General features: G+C 36.5%; 1 protein-coding gene across 12 annotated transcripts in view; it reads left to right on the forward strand.

Annotated features, from left to right (window-relative positions):
- Positions 1 to 2,890: 2,890 nt before the first annotated feature.
- The window catches only part of LOC132798145 (voltage-dependent L-type calcium channel subunit beta-4), a 50,118-nt gene continuing 32,694 nt past the window's right edge, over positions 2,891 to 20,314 (forward strand). For 7 of the 12 annotated variants that reach the window (XM_060809884.1, XM_060809883.1, XM_060809886.1 and 4 more), the window contains exons 1-2: positions 2,891 to 3,204; positions 7,180 to 7,443. In XM_060809884.1, coding sequence (XP_060665867.1) covers positions 7,318 to 7,443 — 126 coding nt within the window. In that variant the 5' untranslated portion in view covers positions 2,891 to 3,204; positions 7,180 to 7,317. Of the gene's footprint in view, positions 3,205 to 7,179; positions 7,444 to 20,314 lie in introns of those variants that run through there. The other 5 variants (XR_009633906.1, XR_009633905.1, XM_060809882.1 and 2 more) reach the window with 4 other exon arrangements.

Raw genomic sequence — 20,314 nt, forward strand, 5'->3', positions numbered from 1 at the left:
GGCTATATCGTCTCGGCTGTTGACGCTGATCCTTCTACCTGTTACATACATTTCCTGCCGGCACAAAGTTATAATACCCTTCTACCCTATGGGTAGCGGGTATAAAAATCAGTATTTTCAAGTAAATAAATACAGATTTTAAAATAAATGTTGGTTTGTAAGGAAGTATTTTTGTAATTTCTCATTGCGATATTAAGAATAACGTTTCCCAAATTGTAATTATCTATGTTTGATCGTCGTTGCCGTTATTCCTTGCAAAAAAAAAATAGGATGTCTACTTTTATGTGTATAATAAAAGCTGATTTCTGGAAATAATTTCTGAAACTTGTACACTCGATGTGTATAAGTCGATTTTGTATATCTGGGATAGAAATTAATATAGCATTGTAATAAGTAGCTTTAACACATCATAACACCAGTTGTGAAGCATAATTATATATCTGAGTATCGGTTGTAGGAATGAGCAATCATTAAATTAAGGAATTAGTCTTGACGTGAGCAACGGATGCTACAGATCATAAACTTAATTTCAATATTCACTTTGATTATATCAAAAATACATAATTTATGATAATAGACTATTTATTGTATAATTCTATTAGAAGTAATTCCATGCGAAATTTTTTAGGTATAGTTAAAATATGGGTTTGCTTTTGAATGCACATAAAAAAATTTAAAAATATTTAAAGATCCTTTGATTACTCTTTAATTGAGAGATCTGTCTGTTCGTACGAAACATGGGTCTGAGAGACTAAATTTAATAAACTTATAATTTTTTTGACAGCACTTGGTATTAAAATCGATACTCACTATAGTATTTATGACTACTGAAAATTTTATTGCGATCAGATAATTGTAGAAATGTAAGAAACAGCTTTTTATGCTTAAAAAATAATGTTGCAATCGGATCTTGGTTTCTTTCGTTGACAATTTTGTATATTTTGTGTTTTTTTGGTATATTTTGAATGCAATATTATATCGATATACGTTTGGTATATTTTAGTTTATACACTGTTTAACTTATATTTAAAATGGGTGGTGGTATCTTACAATCGAGCACACTCAACTTCTATCTTACTTCTTAATAATCATTAATTTTCCAAAGTTTACAGGGATCATCTTAATCGTATTTATCTATTGTTTAAACAGTAATCAAGACATAGATTGTATATATTTTTAAATACGGAAAGAAGGTTCCGGGACTTTTCTGAAATTATTGTATAAATTTTGAATAAATGCATTATTATTTGTGTAAATTGTACTCCCTTACCTAAAATCACGATTTCTGAAATATATAAACTGGGCCCTTACTTAACACGGGGGTTACGTTTCTAGAAATTCTAGAAATAGTGTTAAGCGAAACATGGATTCAGTACAAAATAAGGGATTACGTTCGCAAAATTCAAAATTGACAGTAAAAAAAGATATTTTATTGTTAAAATTTGGTCTGTTTTTATTAAAGTTTCAAAAATTTGTTCAAAATTAACAAAAAGTTATGCAAATGCCTTTAATAAATGCATAAGATTCATATTTTAAAAATTAAAAGTTGGTATTAAATCAAAAAAGTTGCTTCATAGAAACTGTAAAATGTTTATAAGTAAGGAGATCATATGTTTCAATCCATATAAAATTTGTAAAGTATTTGGTGGCATTTATAGTTTAATCCAGTTTGTTTCAACATGTTTTCTCTTTTGGTGGATCCTTATCAAAAAATCGTGTAAGACCGAGGTTTTTAGCGTGTTAAAAGGGGGGATGGGAGCAAATTTGTAACCGTGTAAAACCGAGTTCGTGCTAAAAGAGTCCGTGTTAAGTGGGCAAGTGTATATTTTATTTACTTACTCAATAAATATGTTATTATTATTATTATATATAATATTTGAAGTATTGTACAGTCGAGAGCATCAATAATTTATGCTTAATTATAAATTGTTACGTGGGTCAGTCAGGTTGGAAGATTGTTGCCTACTTTTCAGATGCAGTTCCTGATTATCCCAAATGAGGGATGTTCAAGTAAACAGGATGCAAATAAATGTGTTGTATGGGTGTGTGTGCTTTCCTTCTAGTATTTAAGCTTCTCAATGCACAAACAAATGTGGGAGTGTGTGTGTGTGTGTGTGTGTTTGTTTTTGGCCTGACCCAGAAACCTATTTGAAAGAACGAAAGTCAATATAAACGTTATGCGACTTCGGCATAGACACGCACAGGATGCGGAGGCACGAGAGGAGAATTGTGAGGCAAAGTGGACTCGTGTCACACGATAGAGCCAAGTGCGAATGCACCAGCTAACTCCGCCAGCCCCTCCCAGCCACTTTGCGTTCCCTGCTGTCCAGGCTTAGACATCGACAGTTGAGAGTTGAGAGCTGAGAGTTGAGAGTCGAGAGTCGACGGTCAACAGTCAACGTCAGCCCACAGCGCGCACTGATTTGAATAACAGTGGTGATTTGCTTGAAGGGATTGTATTGGGCATGCCACATGCGGCACTGAGGTGAGGCAGGAGCATGGACTTGGGCCTGGGTGGTGCTGCGGCGTGGCACGTGCTCGCGTATCTCTTGCGCAGAATCAACACTGCGCAATGGAAGTTGGCACTGTGTGGAATCCATTTCGAAAGTTTGCGACTGGCAAAAGCTTTTGGGATAGGTCGCGCCTCCTGTTACGTGTCTCGCGCCTTCACACTGATGTTTGGGGCAAAGCTTTGGGTTGTGAACTCGACTGGCAGCTGGAAGAGTGGCAGCTGGAAGCCGCTGTTGGCTGTTGGCTGGTGGAACCCAAGACACCCAGCGGTGTGGCAAGTGTGCTTGTGTGTGGCAAGTGGCAAGCGAGCACTGCCAGCAGCGTCACCCAAATTAGTTGCCAGCGTATCGCCATCGCGTTTGTATCTCAGCCAGTGTCCACGTAAGCGTTCACACCCAGGGTCGACCGTGTCAGTGTCTGTGTTCCTAGTGTAATTGTATTAGTGTGTCTGTATGCGTGACTATGTGTCTCCGAGTGTGTGTGTGACCTGCCTGCCCCTGTCGATATTATTTTGATTGTGCCTAAGATCGAGTTGGAGCTAAGGCTGAAGCCAGGACGCGATTCCGGTGAAGCAGTCTCAAATTGCGGTGAAAAGCAAAAAAAATTGAGTAAAGAGGCAAACAACGAGTACGTTGCGTTGTTTGCTGGCACGCGTGCATTGCAAGTGACGTGTAGCAAGTGGCAAGTGTAAGTGTAAGTGATAAGTGCGAGAGTGACCCCTTCGAAGCAGAGGCAGAGGCAGAAGTAGAAGCTGAAGTAGAAGCAGAAGCAGCTTGGCCGAAAAGAAGAAAATAATGTGGTGATAAGTGAATGTTGCCAAACCCCGGGGAAATCATTAGCGAGTGGCCATAGCTGTCCCCATGTCCCCGTCCCCGTCCCCGTCCCCTGCTTGCCACATGCCTGCCTCGTGCTTCGTGTCTCATGTCTCTCTCCTCGTGCCTCGTGCCTCGTGCCTTGTGCCCTGTGCGTCGTGTATGTGTCCTTAAAGCTGCGCTCACCATTTAAAGCAAAGTTAGCGCGTGCCGACGTTTAATTATGTAAAAGCCACAGGAGCGACGCACACACCAATACAAAACCAGCACACATACACATCACATACACACACACTGAGACACAAACACACTCGCATACAAGAACATGTGTACAGTCAGAGATACAAAAGTATCTGCAAGTTTTGTCGCTCGTTCCGTTGTCGTTGTTGCTGTTGCTGTTACTGTTACTGTTGTTGCTAATGTTGTTGCTGATGTTATTGTTGTTGTTGTTGTTACTGTTGCCGTAACCGTTGCCGTTGCCGTTGCCATCGCGTTGGGCAGCAGCAGCAGCTCTCGCAAAAACTCTCGCAGCTCCTCTGTGCTCAGGTCACAAGCTCAGCCCAGCTCGGCAAATCGAAATTTCATTTCTTTTAACACAAATTGATTTTTTGTTGTGTTTGTAGTTCTTCTTTTCAACATTTTCACAGAACATTTTCGCAGCTTGCAGTTGCGACGTTTCGATGTCAGTTTTCATTTGTTTTTTTGTCCTTTGTTTTCGTTTTCGTTTTTGGCTTTGATTTATGCTGAGGCCAACTCGGGCGTATACGCAATGTGGCGCAGCCCTCTCGCTCGCTCTCTCCCTTCATTTGCAATCTCTCGCTCGGTCTCGCTCTCTGTTCCATTCCCTGCCCTTTCCCTTTCCCTTTCCCTTTCGCTTAGCCTGCCTTCATCTTCAGCTCAAATAAACTGCTGCAATTAAAATGAAATTGTTGTCTGTTATTTGCCCACTTTAGTGTGTGGTGCCGGTGTTGTTGTTGTTGTTGTTGTTCTCGTTGTTGTTGCTTTGCCAAGCACGCGACAGCAGCTGCTGTAAGTGACAAAACAACAACCGACAACAACAACAATAACAAAACCAACACACACACATAAATTTGTAGATGTGTATGCGCTTTTATGCAAATTGTATCCTTTTTGCCTGCACGTGCTTGCCAGAAAAGTTATTTCAAAAATAAGAAGAAGTCGACGAAGAAGAAGAAGAAGCAGGAGCAAGAGTAAGAGCAAAGCACGAAGTAAGTGAAACGAAAGAGAGAACGAAATTCAAGAAAAAGAAACCAAGAGGAAAATAAAATGAAAAATCAATGATGCTGTCATGTAGCCAAGAGCAAAGCAATAAAGCTGAGAGGCTCAATCCAAACATATGTACAAATGTATATACTATATACATACATTATATATGCAATACAAGCGCGTGTGTGTGTGTGTGAACGATAAGAATAATAAGGCCATGCTGAAGGAATTGATTCTTGTACTGAAATATATCTACTATAAATTAATGAAGTCTATGTGAAAATATGGAATCACATATTGCCTTCTTAGTTTTCGGAATGTTTCAATATCTACTTTGTTTTCAATACACGATAAAAGTGTAAATAAACCTGAAACCTAAAAGCAAAACAGTGCGGTATTCATTTTAAAATATACCCCAAAAATACTAAAATATACCAATGAATATATTTGGCATATTAATATAGAACTACATTCAAAATATATCATAGAGTAGTTCGCCTATAATCTGGAAGGCGTCCTACTCTGTGGTATATTTTGAATGTAATACTATATTAATATGCCAAATATATTCTTTGGTATAGCATCAAGACTCGTAGTATGTAGGCATTTTTCCCAAGATATTCAACTTTATCTTTATCTAATTGCAACCAAATTTTCAAGAGTCATTAATATTGTAGTTATTATTGTATGTACCAAAAACAAAACAGCGAAAATCTAGCTTCAAAATTGTGCTTCTTATGCTATTTATGGGGGAGGTAATAAAAATTTAAAGCCAAAAAAATTATATCTCTATCTCTTAGATCTCTCTCTCTCTCTCTCTGAGATCTAGGTGCTCATACGGACAGACTGTCTCCTCGTTTGTTGACTTTGATGAAGTAATATATATAGTACTTTATAGATTGGGAATTGACTCCTTCTGCCTTTTACATACATTTTGTGCAGACACAATGCTATAATAGCCTTCTACCCTTTGGGTAGCGGGTATAATGAATTATTGATTTCACAGATTTAAAGTTTTCTCAACTATTAAATTATTACTGTGTGATGATTGAAGTTTAGATAATTCTCAGAAATCAGAAAGGGGATTCATCGCTAGCAAAAAATTAAAAAATTAATAATGCATCATTCCGAAATTATTGCCCTTCATTCATAAATCAAACTTGATATCCTGTCATTGAGTTCTGTTATCTTCACAGATGCGATCTAATGAAAAAATTTGAATTTGCTTCGTAGGCTTTCCCTGACCAATATGGACTTCCTCAAGATGCCTCTGTGTCTGCCGCCAAATAGTTCAAGTTTGTGCACGCACTTAGCCTTGACTTCTTTTCGAATTGTTTTGGCCAGAAGCTGAGGCTCTGCCAATTGGGAAATTCAATGCGAAGGAATTGATGTTGAACTCATGAGTTTACCCCGGGAGAATTGCCAATGCGCTGATCCCGCGTAGATAGCCACCAGACAGAAAGCACATTTGTGTTGCATGCCACACACACACAACAATAGAAGGGGCTTTGCAGTCAACGACACCTGGTGGCAGCACAGCAGCAACAGCAGGTGCTGGAGCTAGTCTGCAGGGCATTTACTTATGGGTTAACTGTATGCAGTTCCGTGCAACATGCGCAGCACTTTGCTTTTGCTTTTGCTTGCCACTCAAATCGGGTATGAGAATATAGCCAACTTGCGGCCCAGCTGCCGTGCCATGCGCAACTTTATTAACCCCGTTTACAGTAGGAGGCATCCATGGTCCTCTGCTCCATTCCGTTCCCTTTGCTTCATTGTTTCACCGAATCGCTTCAATGTGCCACGTTCTCGTCCTTCTCCTCAACGCCTGTCTACACCGTGTGGCATGTTCCATGTTCCATGTGGCAGGCTGCAGGTGGCAGGTTTGTTCTTGTTGCCTCAAGTGCCACCACCCCATGCGGCCCTCTTCGTGGCCCTTTTTTCTGCTTTGTACCTGGCGAGAGAAGGCGGCTTTTGGTTAAAAAGTTTATAATTTCATCAGGCGCGCCACATAGAGTCAAGAGGCACTACGGAAATGAGGTTAGACGCCCCTCAGCCCCATCTGCAATTGGTTGCAATGCGACAACTTGGAGCCGGGACGGCTTCCCTACTATATCTTGCATTCAAGTAATAAGAAATCTATGTACTTATAGCTAGATTTCAACTTAAGTCCTAGTTATGTTTTGTTCAAATAACATAAATTTCTTCCAACTTAATTATTACAACGCTCAGATCGAGTTACAATTGTTTATCTGTCGGATCTTAATTGATTTGGTTGATAATTTAGTATATTATGCATTCTATGGTATATTTTAATGTAATGTATATATAATATAGATTACAATATCTTTAAAGTATATTTTGGTATACTAATTTGGTATATTTTAGGAATAATTGCTTTGCTTTTACTAAAATGGGTACTGGGTTTTTCACAGTCGGGTACTTTTTTTAACTCTTAGTATTCTTGAAAGAATTATACTTTCTTAAACTTCATTTCAAACTCTTCTCACTTATGTGAATCTCAACAATATTCAGTATTATACTTGGCATCACAATTTCTTCGGATCTGTTCCACTTTGATTTACAACAATAACAACTCATCATCTTTCATGTTTGCACCAACAATTTACAGAATTCGTGGTTTCAATTTGCGCCACAAAGTATAGAAAAAGTTCGAAAAGTGCTATTTAAAACGCCGCATTAATCATTGAGAGTGTAAATGTGAATAAAATAAAAAGCAGAAAGCGAAACGTTGGGAAAAGATCGTGTGATGAATGCGCGGAAATCACAGGAAAATTCCCTGTCCCATTTGGATGTGAATTACGTCAGTTTGGCCAAAAGCCACGCCTTCGACAACGACTTACAGCAAAGTGAACTGTTAACTGCTCAGCAACAGGTAAGAAGAACTCGAGATATTTCTAAGCAACATAAATACTATATACATATATGGTATAAAGATCTCTAATTCTCTTCCATTTTTTGGGGTTGTATGTAAATCTGTGTTGTAGTTGAGACTCAACTTTAGTTATGCTCGCAGAGCTAATAAATTCGATTGAAGTACGCATTTATAAGCATTCGCCGGATTTCGATAAATCGCTGTTTGGGCCACACAATTTATGCATGTGGAATCCTAATGAAGATGGGCCAATAATCATTTTTAATAGCTGCTCAACTCTCCAGCTTTCAGCTCTCAGCTCTCAGTTGTGCGAACTCTAGCCGGTCTGTAGCCTCAATATTCAAATTTTATTGTTTTTATTTGTTTTGTCACTAAATTGGCAACTAAACCCAGTTGAACACTGAACACTAAACACTGAATACTGAACTAAACAGAAACTACTTACTTTGTGGTGCGGTTTATGTGCCGACGACATCTTTCTGGCTTTGTGGTGTGGCTGCTGTGCTTTTGTGACTGGCTACACCACCAAATGATATCATGATCTATTTTTAAGCCAACACACACTCACACCTAACTTTACTGACTTGGCTAATAGGCTTCATTGATTAGCATTTCTGCCTTTATTGTAATTGCCATTATTGAACTAAACTCTAAATTATGTCAGAGGGGTTTTGCTTTAATCTCTTGCATCCAAAATTAATTCATTTATATTGAATATTTTTGTTTTACATTGTCGAGGCACTCACAAGCTTTAACATGGCTATGTTCAATTAAGGGTATACGATTTAATAGGGAAATAAATTCGTATCAGCAAGCAAAATTCACAATATTCAGAATTCAAAGAATGTTATAGAATTAATTTTGTTTATGGATAATGGAATGATTCAATACTTTGCAGTAGACTATTAGATTTAGATACTTTAAGCTGATTCATTGCTGAATGCTTAATTTTTGGGATTTACTTGCTGACACATTGATTATAGAAAATTGTCAGGTGAAATAGGTAAGTGTACATTTAATAATATAATTCTGTTAATGTAGAATAGTATATTTAAGTTAGTAATACTATACAGTTATAAAGTTGTCATTTTCCTAAGCAGTTGAGTTGAGTGGAGCGAACGCAGTGACATCGTTAAGTGTCAAAAGCATTTGGGATGATCCAAAATGTGGCACTAACTAATGACGTTAATGATGCCGATGCTAATGGCCAATCGTTGGCAAGAACTGGTTCCACAACCAAACGGTTAGTCGTAATTGCGGGCGGGTTGTCGATTCCGCGGCTTGGGGGGCGTGACGGGCACATAACACTTCCGCAAAAAATAAAATAAACAAACCAGTACACAAAAAAAGATGAAATGAAAAAAATTAAATGAAAATAAATAAAATAAAACTTATACAATGATCTTAACGTAGTACACAATCATCGGTGGTAAACGAGGTGTGGATCTTAGTGAATAAGTAAGATCTTATAAATATTTCGGTCCGCAGCTAAACCAGTTCCATGATGCCCTGTTGACGGCTTGAATAATACTCGAAAGATTCGATAACTGAATTTAGTGCAAGATGAATTCGGTTTAGTCGCAGTTATTATTTGCCTTGAATTCCAATTAATGAATTTAAAATCGACAGCACTTCAGTAAGACGAAAAATGTTTTCTTCCATTTTACTGATTTTCAATCCAATCATTGTATTTGAATATGTACCTGATTTTATGTCTCGCTGCCGCCGGCTGCTCGTTGAGTAATCGAATTAATAATGGCCTAAAAATTAAATTATCAATTATATCTGTGCTTGTGCATATATTATGTATGCATAAGCAACTAAGTGGTAAATCCAACTCCAGGGAAAATGCAAGTATACTATGCATGTAAGATAATGCTGGCCAGATCATTAACAAGGAAAACGGCAATTTGTTAGGGCAGTTTCCCAACTTCATCTTGTATTACTTGACCCTTAAAATGTTAAATGGATTTTTACACTCACTAAACGGTGATGCTACTAAATTTTCTACAATAAACAATTCCGTTATAGAAAATTTATTTTGTTAATTTTTATTTGATTCGTGTTTTTATACCCGAATAAAGAGAGTAAATTAATGTGACAGCAGAAGTCACCTCCGACTCTATAACGTATATATATTCTTGATCAGCATCAGCAGCCGAGACGATATAGCCATGTTCGTCTTTCTGCCAGTCTGTCCATCTGTCCGTATAAAACACTGAATCTCAGAGCCTAAAAGAGATAGAGATATACTTTTCCGCTCTCGTAAATGGACGAAGAACACGATAGATTGACGATTTGAGGTACATACAATAATAACTATAGTTTTTATGATTCTTGAAAAATTGGTTACGATCATTTAAAAAATTTAGCATTTATTTAGGAAATACTTTAGTAAAGGGGAAAACTTTTAATGTAAACAGGTCTTAGTTGCTTTAGCTGACAATCCGGTAAATTTTGTACTAGACGAACAATAGATATCCCAAATATAGACTTCGATATATATTAGAATATTTTGGAATATTTGTATAATATGGTTTTATAGAAAATGGGAAACAGGTAACAAATAGTCGAGAACACTCAACTTTTTACTTGTTTTATATTTCTAGTGTAGAGAAACATGTGGCTTTTAAGATTGCTATAATGTTGGGCGTCTTATATTAATTAAATTAGTTATTTTTTTTAATTGACTTTTTTACCGTTTACTTTTGAATTTTCAGCACGTGGTTGATGTATACTAACTCTGACATAATTAAACAAAACATTTTATTAAACAAAATACAACTGTTAAGGTCATGATCACGCCTACATATAAACTAAAAAAATGACTTTTCTAAAATCTGTTTAAAATATACCCTATGGTCTAGTAATTTTTCAAATAAGTTCCCTCGAATTGGTCCAAAAGCTTAGCAAATAGCAATATTATCAAGAAAAAAAAAAATAATACTGAATGAATTCGCAGAAAGGCAACTTCATAACTTCCGTAAGCTGCACAAACATTGAAAATAAAAACGCAAATATAAATATACAAATGAAAATTGCACATGAATTCAGTGACCCTGGGAACGTATGTGGTCAAAACATCGGAGCTTCAGCTCTTCGAAGTTTTTGGGTACGAGTATTTGTATTTTATTTTAGGTTTTATTTCAGTTTCAAAAGAGTTGGCTGGGCAATTGAGTGAGCCCGTTAATTATAGAGCTCGATCAATTATTCATTTGCCAGATTACCTGAGAACAGAGAGCGTAAAATGAACTTCACTTAAAATGATTCTGCGAAATTCGCAATTCATTTTGTCGAGGCAAGTCCGGTCTCTTCTTCTCTTCAGTCTGTGCTCATTTCAATATTTTTATTGTCTGATTGAAGTGTGACGTGGATGCAGATGGAGTTCGCTTTTGGAGCGAATCGTTGAAGTTGATGCTGGACTTGGATCTGGATGTCGATGTGGATGTAGAACCGCAAACTGGTCGGCATTTTGGCAAAGAGATTAATTGCCAGTCGGCAGTGTTTCATTGATCTGCAGTTGGCGGGGGAGGGATGCCACATGATCGTCATGATGTGGCACAAATGGCTCAACTGCATTTCCGACTTAATTGTTTGACCTGCCATGGAAATGATCCATTAAACGAAGTTCATCAATCTTACTGTGAAAACTTTGCCTAGTTGCATCCAAAATTAAACCGCAACGTAAACACAATATTTGTCCTCAATTAATGGCTGGCGCCAGCCTCATAAATTTTAAAGTAATTTTAAATATTAAAAATGAATAAAATAATAAAGGGCATTGCTTATCATGTACCTTATACAAATATAGCCAGATATTTTTCAACACATCGATTGTAGTCGAAATTGGTATTCAGGTATATAACCAATTCTCAGAAGATGAAGTTATGTGCACTAGTGATTCTATTACAAAGTTTAAGCAAGTAAGAATGTTACAGTGTGCTCGACTGTGAGATACCCGCTACCCATTTTAAATTAAAGCAAGACAGCGCTGCATTATTTTTTAAATATACCAAATGGTATATTTGGTATATTGGTATAGTACCACATTCAAAATAAAGTGCAAAATATACCAGATTGTCAGCAAAAGCAACTAACGCCTCTAGTAAGTCGGATTTCTCCATACAAAAATATTTCTTTAATAATTTTGACAATTTTTTTCCGATCGTAACCAAAATCATAAATGCTGTAGTTATTATTGTATGTACCAAAATTCGAGACTCTAGCTTTAAAATTAAGCTTGTTATACCATTTTTATCGATTAACGGGGGCGGAAGTGAGTGTGGTAAAAATTTTAAACAAACTTGGTCTGCTTGAAAACATAACAAGTGCTGTCGAACATGGCTATATCGTCTCGGCTGATCAAGAATATATATACTTTATAGGGTAATTACATACTAGTACATTTTCTGGCGTTATAGTTAAAGTTATAATACCCTTCTATCCCATGGGTAACGGGTTTACTTTAATGGAATACTTCAAGTTGCTCAAGGCCTGCTGAATTCCATGTAATTCGTTGCTAACGCTGGGCTGTTAGTCCACATAATTGGCTAAGAGAATGCAACTGTGAATTAATTGGGCAGGCCATGTAAATGGCCTTTAATAGAACGCTTGGTTGCTCTACCAGTACCCAGACTGACCGAGAAAAGTCAGCGCCCGAAACAGACCGTGGTGAGGCTTTTCCATTTCCACCTGCTCAACGTGTTGGCAGACAGCGACATCTAGTGATGACGTCGGCCACCAGTACAGGTGAAAGTCAAGCGTGCTCGTTTCCTGCCCCAGGACATACAGTTTTGTCTTCTCAACACTCCGACTCTCCCTGTTCACAGCCCCCGTTCAGCGCCTCGGTTTTGTACCTGTCACTGTGCGCCGTTTGCGTGTGAATTTTCAGTTGCTCTCGATGTCTGTGTTCAATTTTCCAATTTTCAAGTTGTTGTGTTTCTTCAAGTCAGTGTGCACTGGTGTTCAAATTTCAACAAAAAACAGACTCGCACTCACACACAGGCACGCACAGCACAGACGTGTTGAAAGACACGCAACTAAGGCTGTAGCTAAGCCTGGACAGAAAGACTGTCGCGAAACAGGTAGTCGAGTCCTAGACCAAACCACCCATGCCACAGGCCGCAAATGAAATCATCGAGCGGGCCTCAAACACACACTCACACACACACATATGATGTCGACTGTGGTCACGGCCGGGTGACAAAGCCACAGGTCTAGTTCGACCCCGACCCAAGCCGCAATTGAATAAAATCGATTTTGGGCCGAAACAACAATGTCAAATGCATTGCCGAAGCAGTGGTAGGAGGGAAATTCGATACATCGATAAAATGGGCAAATCTAATCCGAGTCCGAGGTGCATTCCCTTATACAAACATCCTGACCAACTCCACATCCATTTGACCAGCAGCTGCCAGTGTTTCTGGACCCAATAATCTCCATGTCCCCCATTCCATCCATCAGCAGATGCAAATATTGTATGTGTGGTCTATGTCTGTATCCCGTGTATGTGAATTGTAATTAGTGGCACTTTCCCAGTTCCTTTGTCTTTGTTTGCACACACTTGGCGCAGCAATGACTGCGGTCAGCAAGTGTCGGAACCAAATCCTCTGCTCTGAATTTTATATTCCACTCACATTGCATTGCAAATATGCCAAGCTTACATTGTATTGAGTTCGCATAGATCAAATAAATGGTAGACATCGATATATATTATAGATATAGATATAGATATAGATATAGATATAGATATAGATATAGATATAGATATAGATATAGATATAGATATAGATATAGATATAGATATAGATATAGATATAGATATAGATATAGATATAGATATAGATATAGATATAGATATAGATATAGATATAGATATAGATATAGATATAGATATAGATATAGATATAGATATAGATATAGATATAGATATAGATATAGATATAGATATAGATATAGATATAGATATAGATATAGATATAGATATAGATATAGATATAGATATAGATATAGATATAGATATAGATATAGATATAGATATAGATATAGATATAGATATAGATATAGATATAGATATAGATATAGATATAGATATAGATATAGATATAGATATAGATATAGATATAGATATAGATATAGATATAGATATAGATATAGATATAGATATAGATATAGATATAGATATAGATATAGATATAGATATAGATATAGATATAGATATAGATATAGATATAGATATAGATATAGATATAGATATAGATATAGATATAGATATAGATATAGATATAGATATAGATATAGATATAGATATAGATATAGATATAGATATAGATATAGATATAGATATAGATATAGATATAGATATAGATATAGATATAGATATAGATATAGATATAGATATAGATATAGATATAGATATAGATATAGATATAGATATAGATATAGATATAGATATAGATATAGATATAGATATAGATATAGATATAGATATAGATATAGATATAGATATAGATATAGATATAGATATAGATATAGATATAGATATAGATATAGATATAGATATAGATATAGATATAGATATAGATATAGATATAGATATAGATATAGATATAGATATAGATATAGATATAGATATAGATATAGATATAGATATAGATATAGATATAGATATAGATATAGATATAGATATAGATATAGATATAGATATAGATATAGATATAGATATAGATATAGATATAGATATAGATATAGATATAGATATATATGTAGATATGAATTATTCAGTACAAGGTGTTACGTAGAACGCTTTTTCCCAATATATACGAACGAATTGAAGAACTAAGGGGAAGCACGCGATTTAATTTATTTTCTTTTTAGAGTTTCGTAATTCCGCATCATATTTGGGTCGCATTCACCAAAAGTATGAACAATTTATGCAAATTTATTGGCGCTGCACTCAACCCGAAAGTTGAGCGCACTTTCCCAACTTGGACTTGGATCATACTTGACCCTAAATCATCTAGTGTCTGCCAGTTCCACCGTGCCCTTCTCCCTGGCATTGTGGTGGTTATACAACGGAAAAGGAAAGACGAAAAAAAAAAACGTCCAACACAACAAATAGACAGAAACATATTTGGAAAATTATTTGCTATTGTTTGTCGCAATTGTTGTCATTGTTGTTGGCAACATTAGGAGAGTGGCAAACAGTGGTGACGGTGGTGCTGCAGTCGCATGTTTCCACCATAATTCTTTTAATTATATGATCTATTACATTAGACACACTGAATGCGTACATTTCTCGCACACTTGTAACACATTTTAGCATATTTTATTAATTTAAATAATTCAACTCAGACAGATGCGAGAGGTCAGATAAAACGATACAGAAAAATGTAGTGTGGCATTTGCTCAGCGATGAGTGACGAAATGTCCGACAGCCGACTGAAAGTCTCAAAGAAAATCGAGCGGAGGAAGAAGCATTTGAAAATAGTAAGAAAAACCCAACGAAGCGTCCAAGCGAGCGCATCCACCTCCGTTTAGCTCGCTAATTAAATTCAGTGGAAAAGAGGCGCATTTACCGACGACCTACCGAATTTCATTTTAAATAATATATTTCACTTTTTAGTGTAATTTGTTTATTATTTACCTGTATAAGCGATTGCAAGCAATGACTACAAATTAACCAAACAACCAACCAACGCTTGGCCGCCTCTTCATTTGCTGGGTTGCTTCACCTCAGCATGGTTGACTTCGGTTTTTGTTAATAGCCCTGATGGATTCGTCGACATCCACGATGACACATGAGTAATGGTTGTCTAAGCGACGACGAAAGGGAACAATGACAGTTCCTCCTCTAGATAATCTTTTTTGACAAGCTGACTAATATTACAAAATCTACAGAAGTATACTTTTTAATCAGGTTCTTCGAATATTGACCAATTCAATTACATATAAAAAGATTATAATAAATTTAAAAATAAATAATATAATATTTATTCTTGTACGTTTCTTCGCACATTTGTCTATCAAAACCTTTGTATATAGTAGGTCTTTGGCTTAGATTCTATTGGGAATTCCTCCTATTGTCGCAGCTCAATTAATACTCTGATACGGTCTAGCGCCAGCGGTATCTCAATTGTCAAGGGTTCATAAAGCGCATTCAGCTCATGGGGAATTTCGACAAGCATTTTAAGGGCAATATTTGCCCAACGCACACACAACTCGGAAGGATAAACTGACAATGGGACAAAAGCGGCGTGTCAGCAGCAATGACTGGATGATGGGAATTATATGCATCTAATCCTTCAAAGCTAGAGCAGGTGGCACGTGTTAAGTGATCCAATGTCAAGTGGTTAGACGGCTAATAGAGAAATCAGTGAGATGCGCTTTGAATAATTATATCTGGCTACTGGCAGGCATAGAAAATGAAAGAATGAATGAATGGGAACTCAACCCCAATCTTAAAAACGTAAACCCAAAATTGAAAACTGAAGACCAAACCCAAATTCTATAGGCAAACACAACAAGTATCACTTTGGAGTTTCCACTCTTTCTTTGAGATCCTCACGCGCCATCCGTCACTCCATCACGTTGAAATGTTGATGTTTTGACGTCACGTCATTATCTGTTTTCGACCTCTGTCTTTGTGCCATTGTCTTGGACTGAGCCTCCCCTCAAGAAGCAGTGGCAACAGATCAACATCAAACTGAAAACTAGACGTCATTACAATTGTGCCTCATCATCTTGTCTAAATTAAAGAGGGGCAATAGAATTACTATACTTGAGTAGGTTCACTCATTTACTACCTTGATACCGATCAGTTGTAATTGGGATTTCAGATCTTACAAAACTGTTAATTTCGGTTCGTTTTGTTTGGGATTGTCCCCAAACAGAATTGATATATTTTTTTAAAGCATTAAATGTTCACGAAACGATTATAAATAAAATAATAATTTTCTCCTTTTAAAAATATTGTATACTGAAAGTGAATTTGAACAATCTAAGTAAATATTCAACATTTTAAATTTACACTGGTCTTTAAGCATTAATTCCTTGTCAATCAATATATAATTCCATCTTATAATACAAATGCTTGCTATATATAATACAATTATATTTTATATTGAGAGTATCTTTCTTTCTATTTTACTACCAAGTGCTGTTTACTTGCCATGTTCGATTTGACCAATTAATCGACTTGTTGTAGTATTAGTAATACGAGACTAAATAATACTCTGATGTCACTTTGGTGAGGCAATAAAGATTTAATCAGAGCAGCGTCGCGTCGCCACACTATAAATAGTTTGCCTTAACCCTAAAACATTTTGACCCGACCCAACGCTGTGGCATCTTGAGAAGAATACATCTCTTTTTACAGCCAAAAAGAAAGTGTGAATCAATTAGCTTCGTACCAAGGGCCTCAACTGTTTATTTTGCCAAAAAAAAAAAAAAAAGAAGAAAAACAATTACGAGATTTTTATTACACTCGATTTTACTACTAAAACCCAAATTGTTCATCATGTTGTTGTCATTTGTTTGTTGTGCGTCTTGCGTTGTGTGCTGGGTGTTGCTTGTTGTCAATGTCGTAAAAATGTTTGCGGCTGTGACGCGTCGACGCTTCGTTGACTCTCCGCTGGCTCATTGGGTGAAAGGCTCGACGATAAAACCCTAAGTACACCACTCCACTTCACTCCAAGGCAGGCACAACTCTGCAACACTCTACTTTGAAGATGTACAAGCATGATAAACGCCAGCCCGTGCCAGAGTTCATCAATTACCTCAATGCCGAACAATTGGTCAGATTCTTTAGCTGCTGCTTTGTAAGAAATATTATGTTTTGCAGATACTTGCTTAATACATTTGTCTTTATATCGCTTAATATCGTTTAGTTCGTGTTTCACGTGTGCACACGATCCTAGTCTTGTAGGGGGTACAATAACAATAAAGAGCATTTGTCAAAATGTTTGTACCAAACGAATGCTGCGTCATCGTTGTACACAGCATAGTCATCATCGTCACGGTTCGTGGTGGCAAGGAGAACCACCGAGTGTTTGGCACGCGTTCGCTCTCTGCTCTGACGATCTGCCTTCGATCTGCCGACTGCTGGCGGAGGCAGCACCAATTGAAATGATTAGTTTGAGTTGTCAGTTCTTGACATCACTTGTCATCTACGCTGTCAAACATTTTCGTTTCGCTCGCTTTGTCCTATGAAAAATTGACAAATTTCCTAATTCATATGCTTAAAATGTGTTTATACAAAATATAGTTTTCATTTTTGTTAAATGTTTTTTGTTTCGAATGGATATGATTTGAATACTTTTCAGAATTCATTTGAAATAAACAAAATGTATTATTGATAACATGGCGCAAAGCCAATAATATACAAATATTAAAACGTCAAAAACAATCAACGAATTAGGAGAATTACGAGTATCAGTAGAGATTTGATCCAAACAAAAAGTAATTAAAAGTTTTTGGTGTAATGCCAGAGCTTTGAGATATTTCATGAGCAGTGATAACTGGACTTTGATCATAACTGAGCATAATTATAGTCTTGAGACAAAGACCCAAAGGCAGACTAGACATACACATAGGCATTCAGGAAGAAAGAGAGATAGAGGGAGAGAGACGGGTATAATCGAATTTTTAGAGTGAAGCTCTAAAAAAGAGGTTGTACTACAATAAAAGTGCTTTATATAATTTTCCCATAGCTGCCCGATGCACGGAACGAAACCGAACGGATCTTTATTTATGGCATAATGATCATCATCGGACTCTCAATAGTTCCCTCACCCTTCAGCCAACTGTGCCGGGGGAAGAGTCGCCCGTCTCATCGCTTTACGATCAATGTATGCGAGTGCATGTGTGCGTGTGTGTCTGTGCGTTGGGCATCATCTGTAGAGCGGTCTCTGTTGCCAGCAGCTCTTCGATAATTCTTTATTATTTCTTTAAAACTTCACCTTTAATTAAACACGAAACGAAATTATAAAAATGTACCTGCTTTAACAGAGCCCGAACAGCTATCCCAAGTCGAAGTCCAAGTCCAACTCCAAAGTCGCATTCGCAGTCGCAGTCGCAGTCAAAGTCGAAGCTGGAGTTGTTAATGCTGGCTTCTTTCTGTTATATCAAATGGTGCCCACGGGGGAATTTCTACCTGCACAGCGTCCCGCTCATCTGCTGCTGCTGCTCTCGTGTTCGCCCCGTTGTCTTCTGTGTGTGTCCCCAAATTCGATCAATTTAGATACAAACACCCATTTATGCATCAGTACCTTTTATTAAACTACACGCACACGAGTGTGAGTGCGAGTGTCCGCAAGTGCGTGTGTATGTGTATGTGTGTGGGTCTGTTTCTGTTTTTGTTTCTGCCGACGATCTTGGCAATGCTACGTGTTGCCTTAATAAGCCCGTTAATGGAATATTAGGCAATGGCAGAGTTTCAATTCAGTTTTTAGGTTTTCGGGGAGACAATCAATATCAATACGCAGTCTCACATGGCGATACACTGTGACAGATCAGAGAGACAGAGAGAGAGAGAGACAAAAAAACATAGAGAGAGAGAGAGAGAGGGAGATAGGCGAGAATTGGGGAACTGCGACAGAGACAGCTTACGCTTGCGCTGTTGTCGTTGAACTAGTGGCCAGCTCTGAGCATCACACGATCGAACCAAAGATTTTAGTGCTGGAATGCAATAAAAATTTTATTTTTTGTTTTGTTCGATTTGATACAAGTTTTATAGTTGGTCTGCTTATTGTGTGTAGGAGATACACACACTGTTTCACAGACACATACACACACTTTTTCACAATGTACGTACTGCCAACATATAAAAGTACAATCACACACACTGATATGAGTAAAACGAGTCTACAAATGGATATAAAAGAGTCAACTTGCACACATTTTATGATATTTATACACTCAAAGAAATAACTAAATTGAAATCTATATAAGGCTCTATAAAAGTCGTAAATATCGCATTATATAATATAATAATAACAATAATAATAATAATAATAATAATAATAATAATAATAATAATAATAATAATAATAATAATAATAATAATAATAATAATAATAATAATAATAATAATAATAATAATAATAATAATAATAATAATAATAATAATAATAATAATAATAATAATAATAATAATAATAATAATAATAATAATAATAATAATAATAATAATAATAAATAAAAAAAACTTTTCTAAATGTTCTGAATTCCTTTTACTAAAACTGATATTTTAAAAATTCCATGAGTCAGTAAATATGCTATTAGAAAGTGTCTAGTTCATCTTGTTCTTATTTCTTGCAACAAAATTATTATAATTACTTTGTGATTTCATTCAGTTCATTTTTGCAATTACATTAGAAATTACATAATTATACGATAGAACCATTTTCTCAGTGTATTGAGATGCTTCCGCCTCCATATATCTAATTCAAGTCTTTGTCATTGCACATAGTATTAGTGACTACATAGCGACTGTTTTCTCCGGTTTCTACGCCACAAGTATATTTGGCTCTCTCTTATTGTGTATTGCTGGCTCTTTCATTGCCGCTGTAATAAATATTTGATACTCGCACTAAACCCGAATTAACATAATTTGATCGAGCGGTTTGCCGCTGAGGCCGACACTGACAGCGGTGCATTTTTTAATGCCTGCCCGCTGGAAGCGTCGGAAAATTATTACATGGAAGACGATACCTTTCCCCCTCGCTGTTGCCATCGTGGTCATAATGAAGAAGATGCTTTCTTTTTACTTATCTATCGGCTAGGAAGATCTATGTATTATGATCATACACTAACCTAGACACATGCACACACACACACATGCAGATAGGTTGTAGATACATAAGTATACCAA

This window comes from Drosophila nasuta, chromosome 2L, assembly GCF_023558535.2.
Source record: "Drosophila nasuta strain 15112-1781.00 chromosome 2L, ASM2355853v1, whole genome shotgun sequence".
NCBI lineage: Eukaryota > Metazoa > Arthropoda > Insecta > Diptera > Drosophilidae > Drosophila > Drosophila nasuta.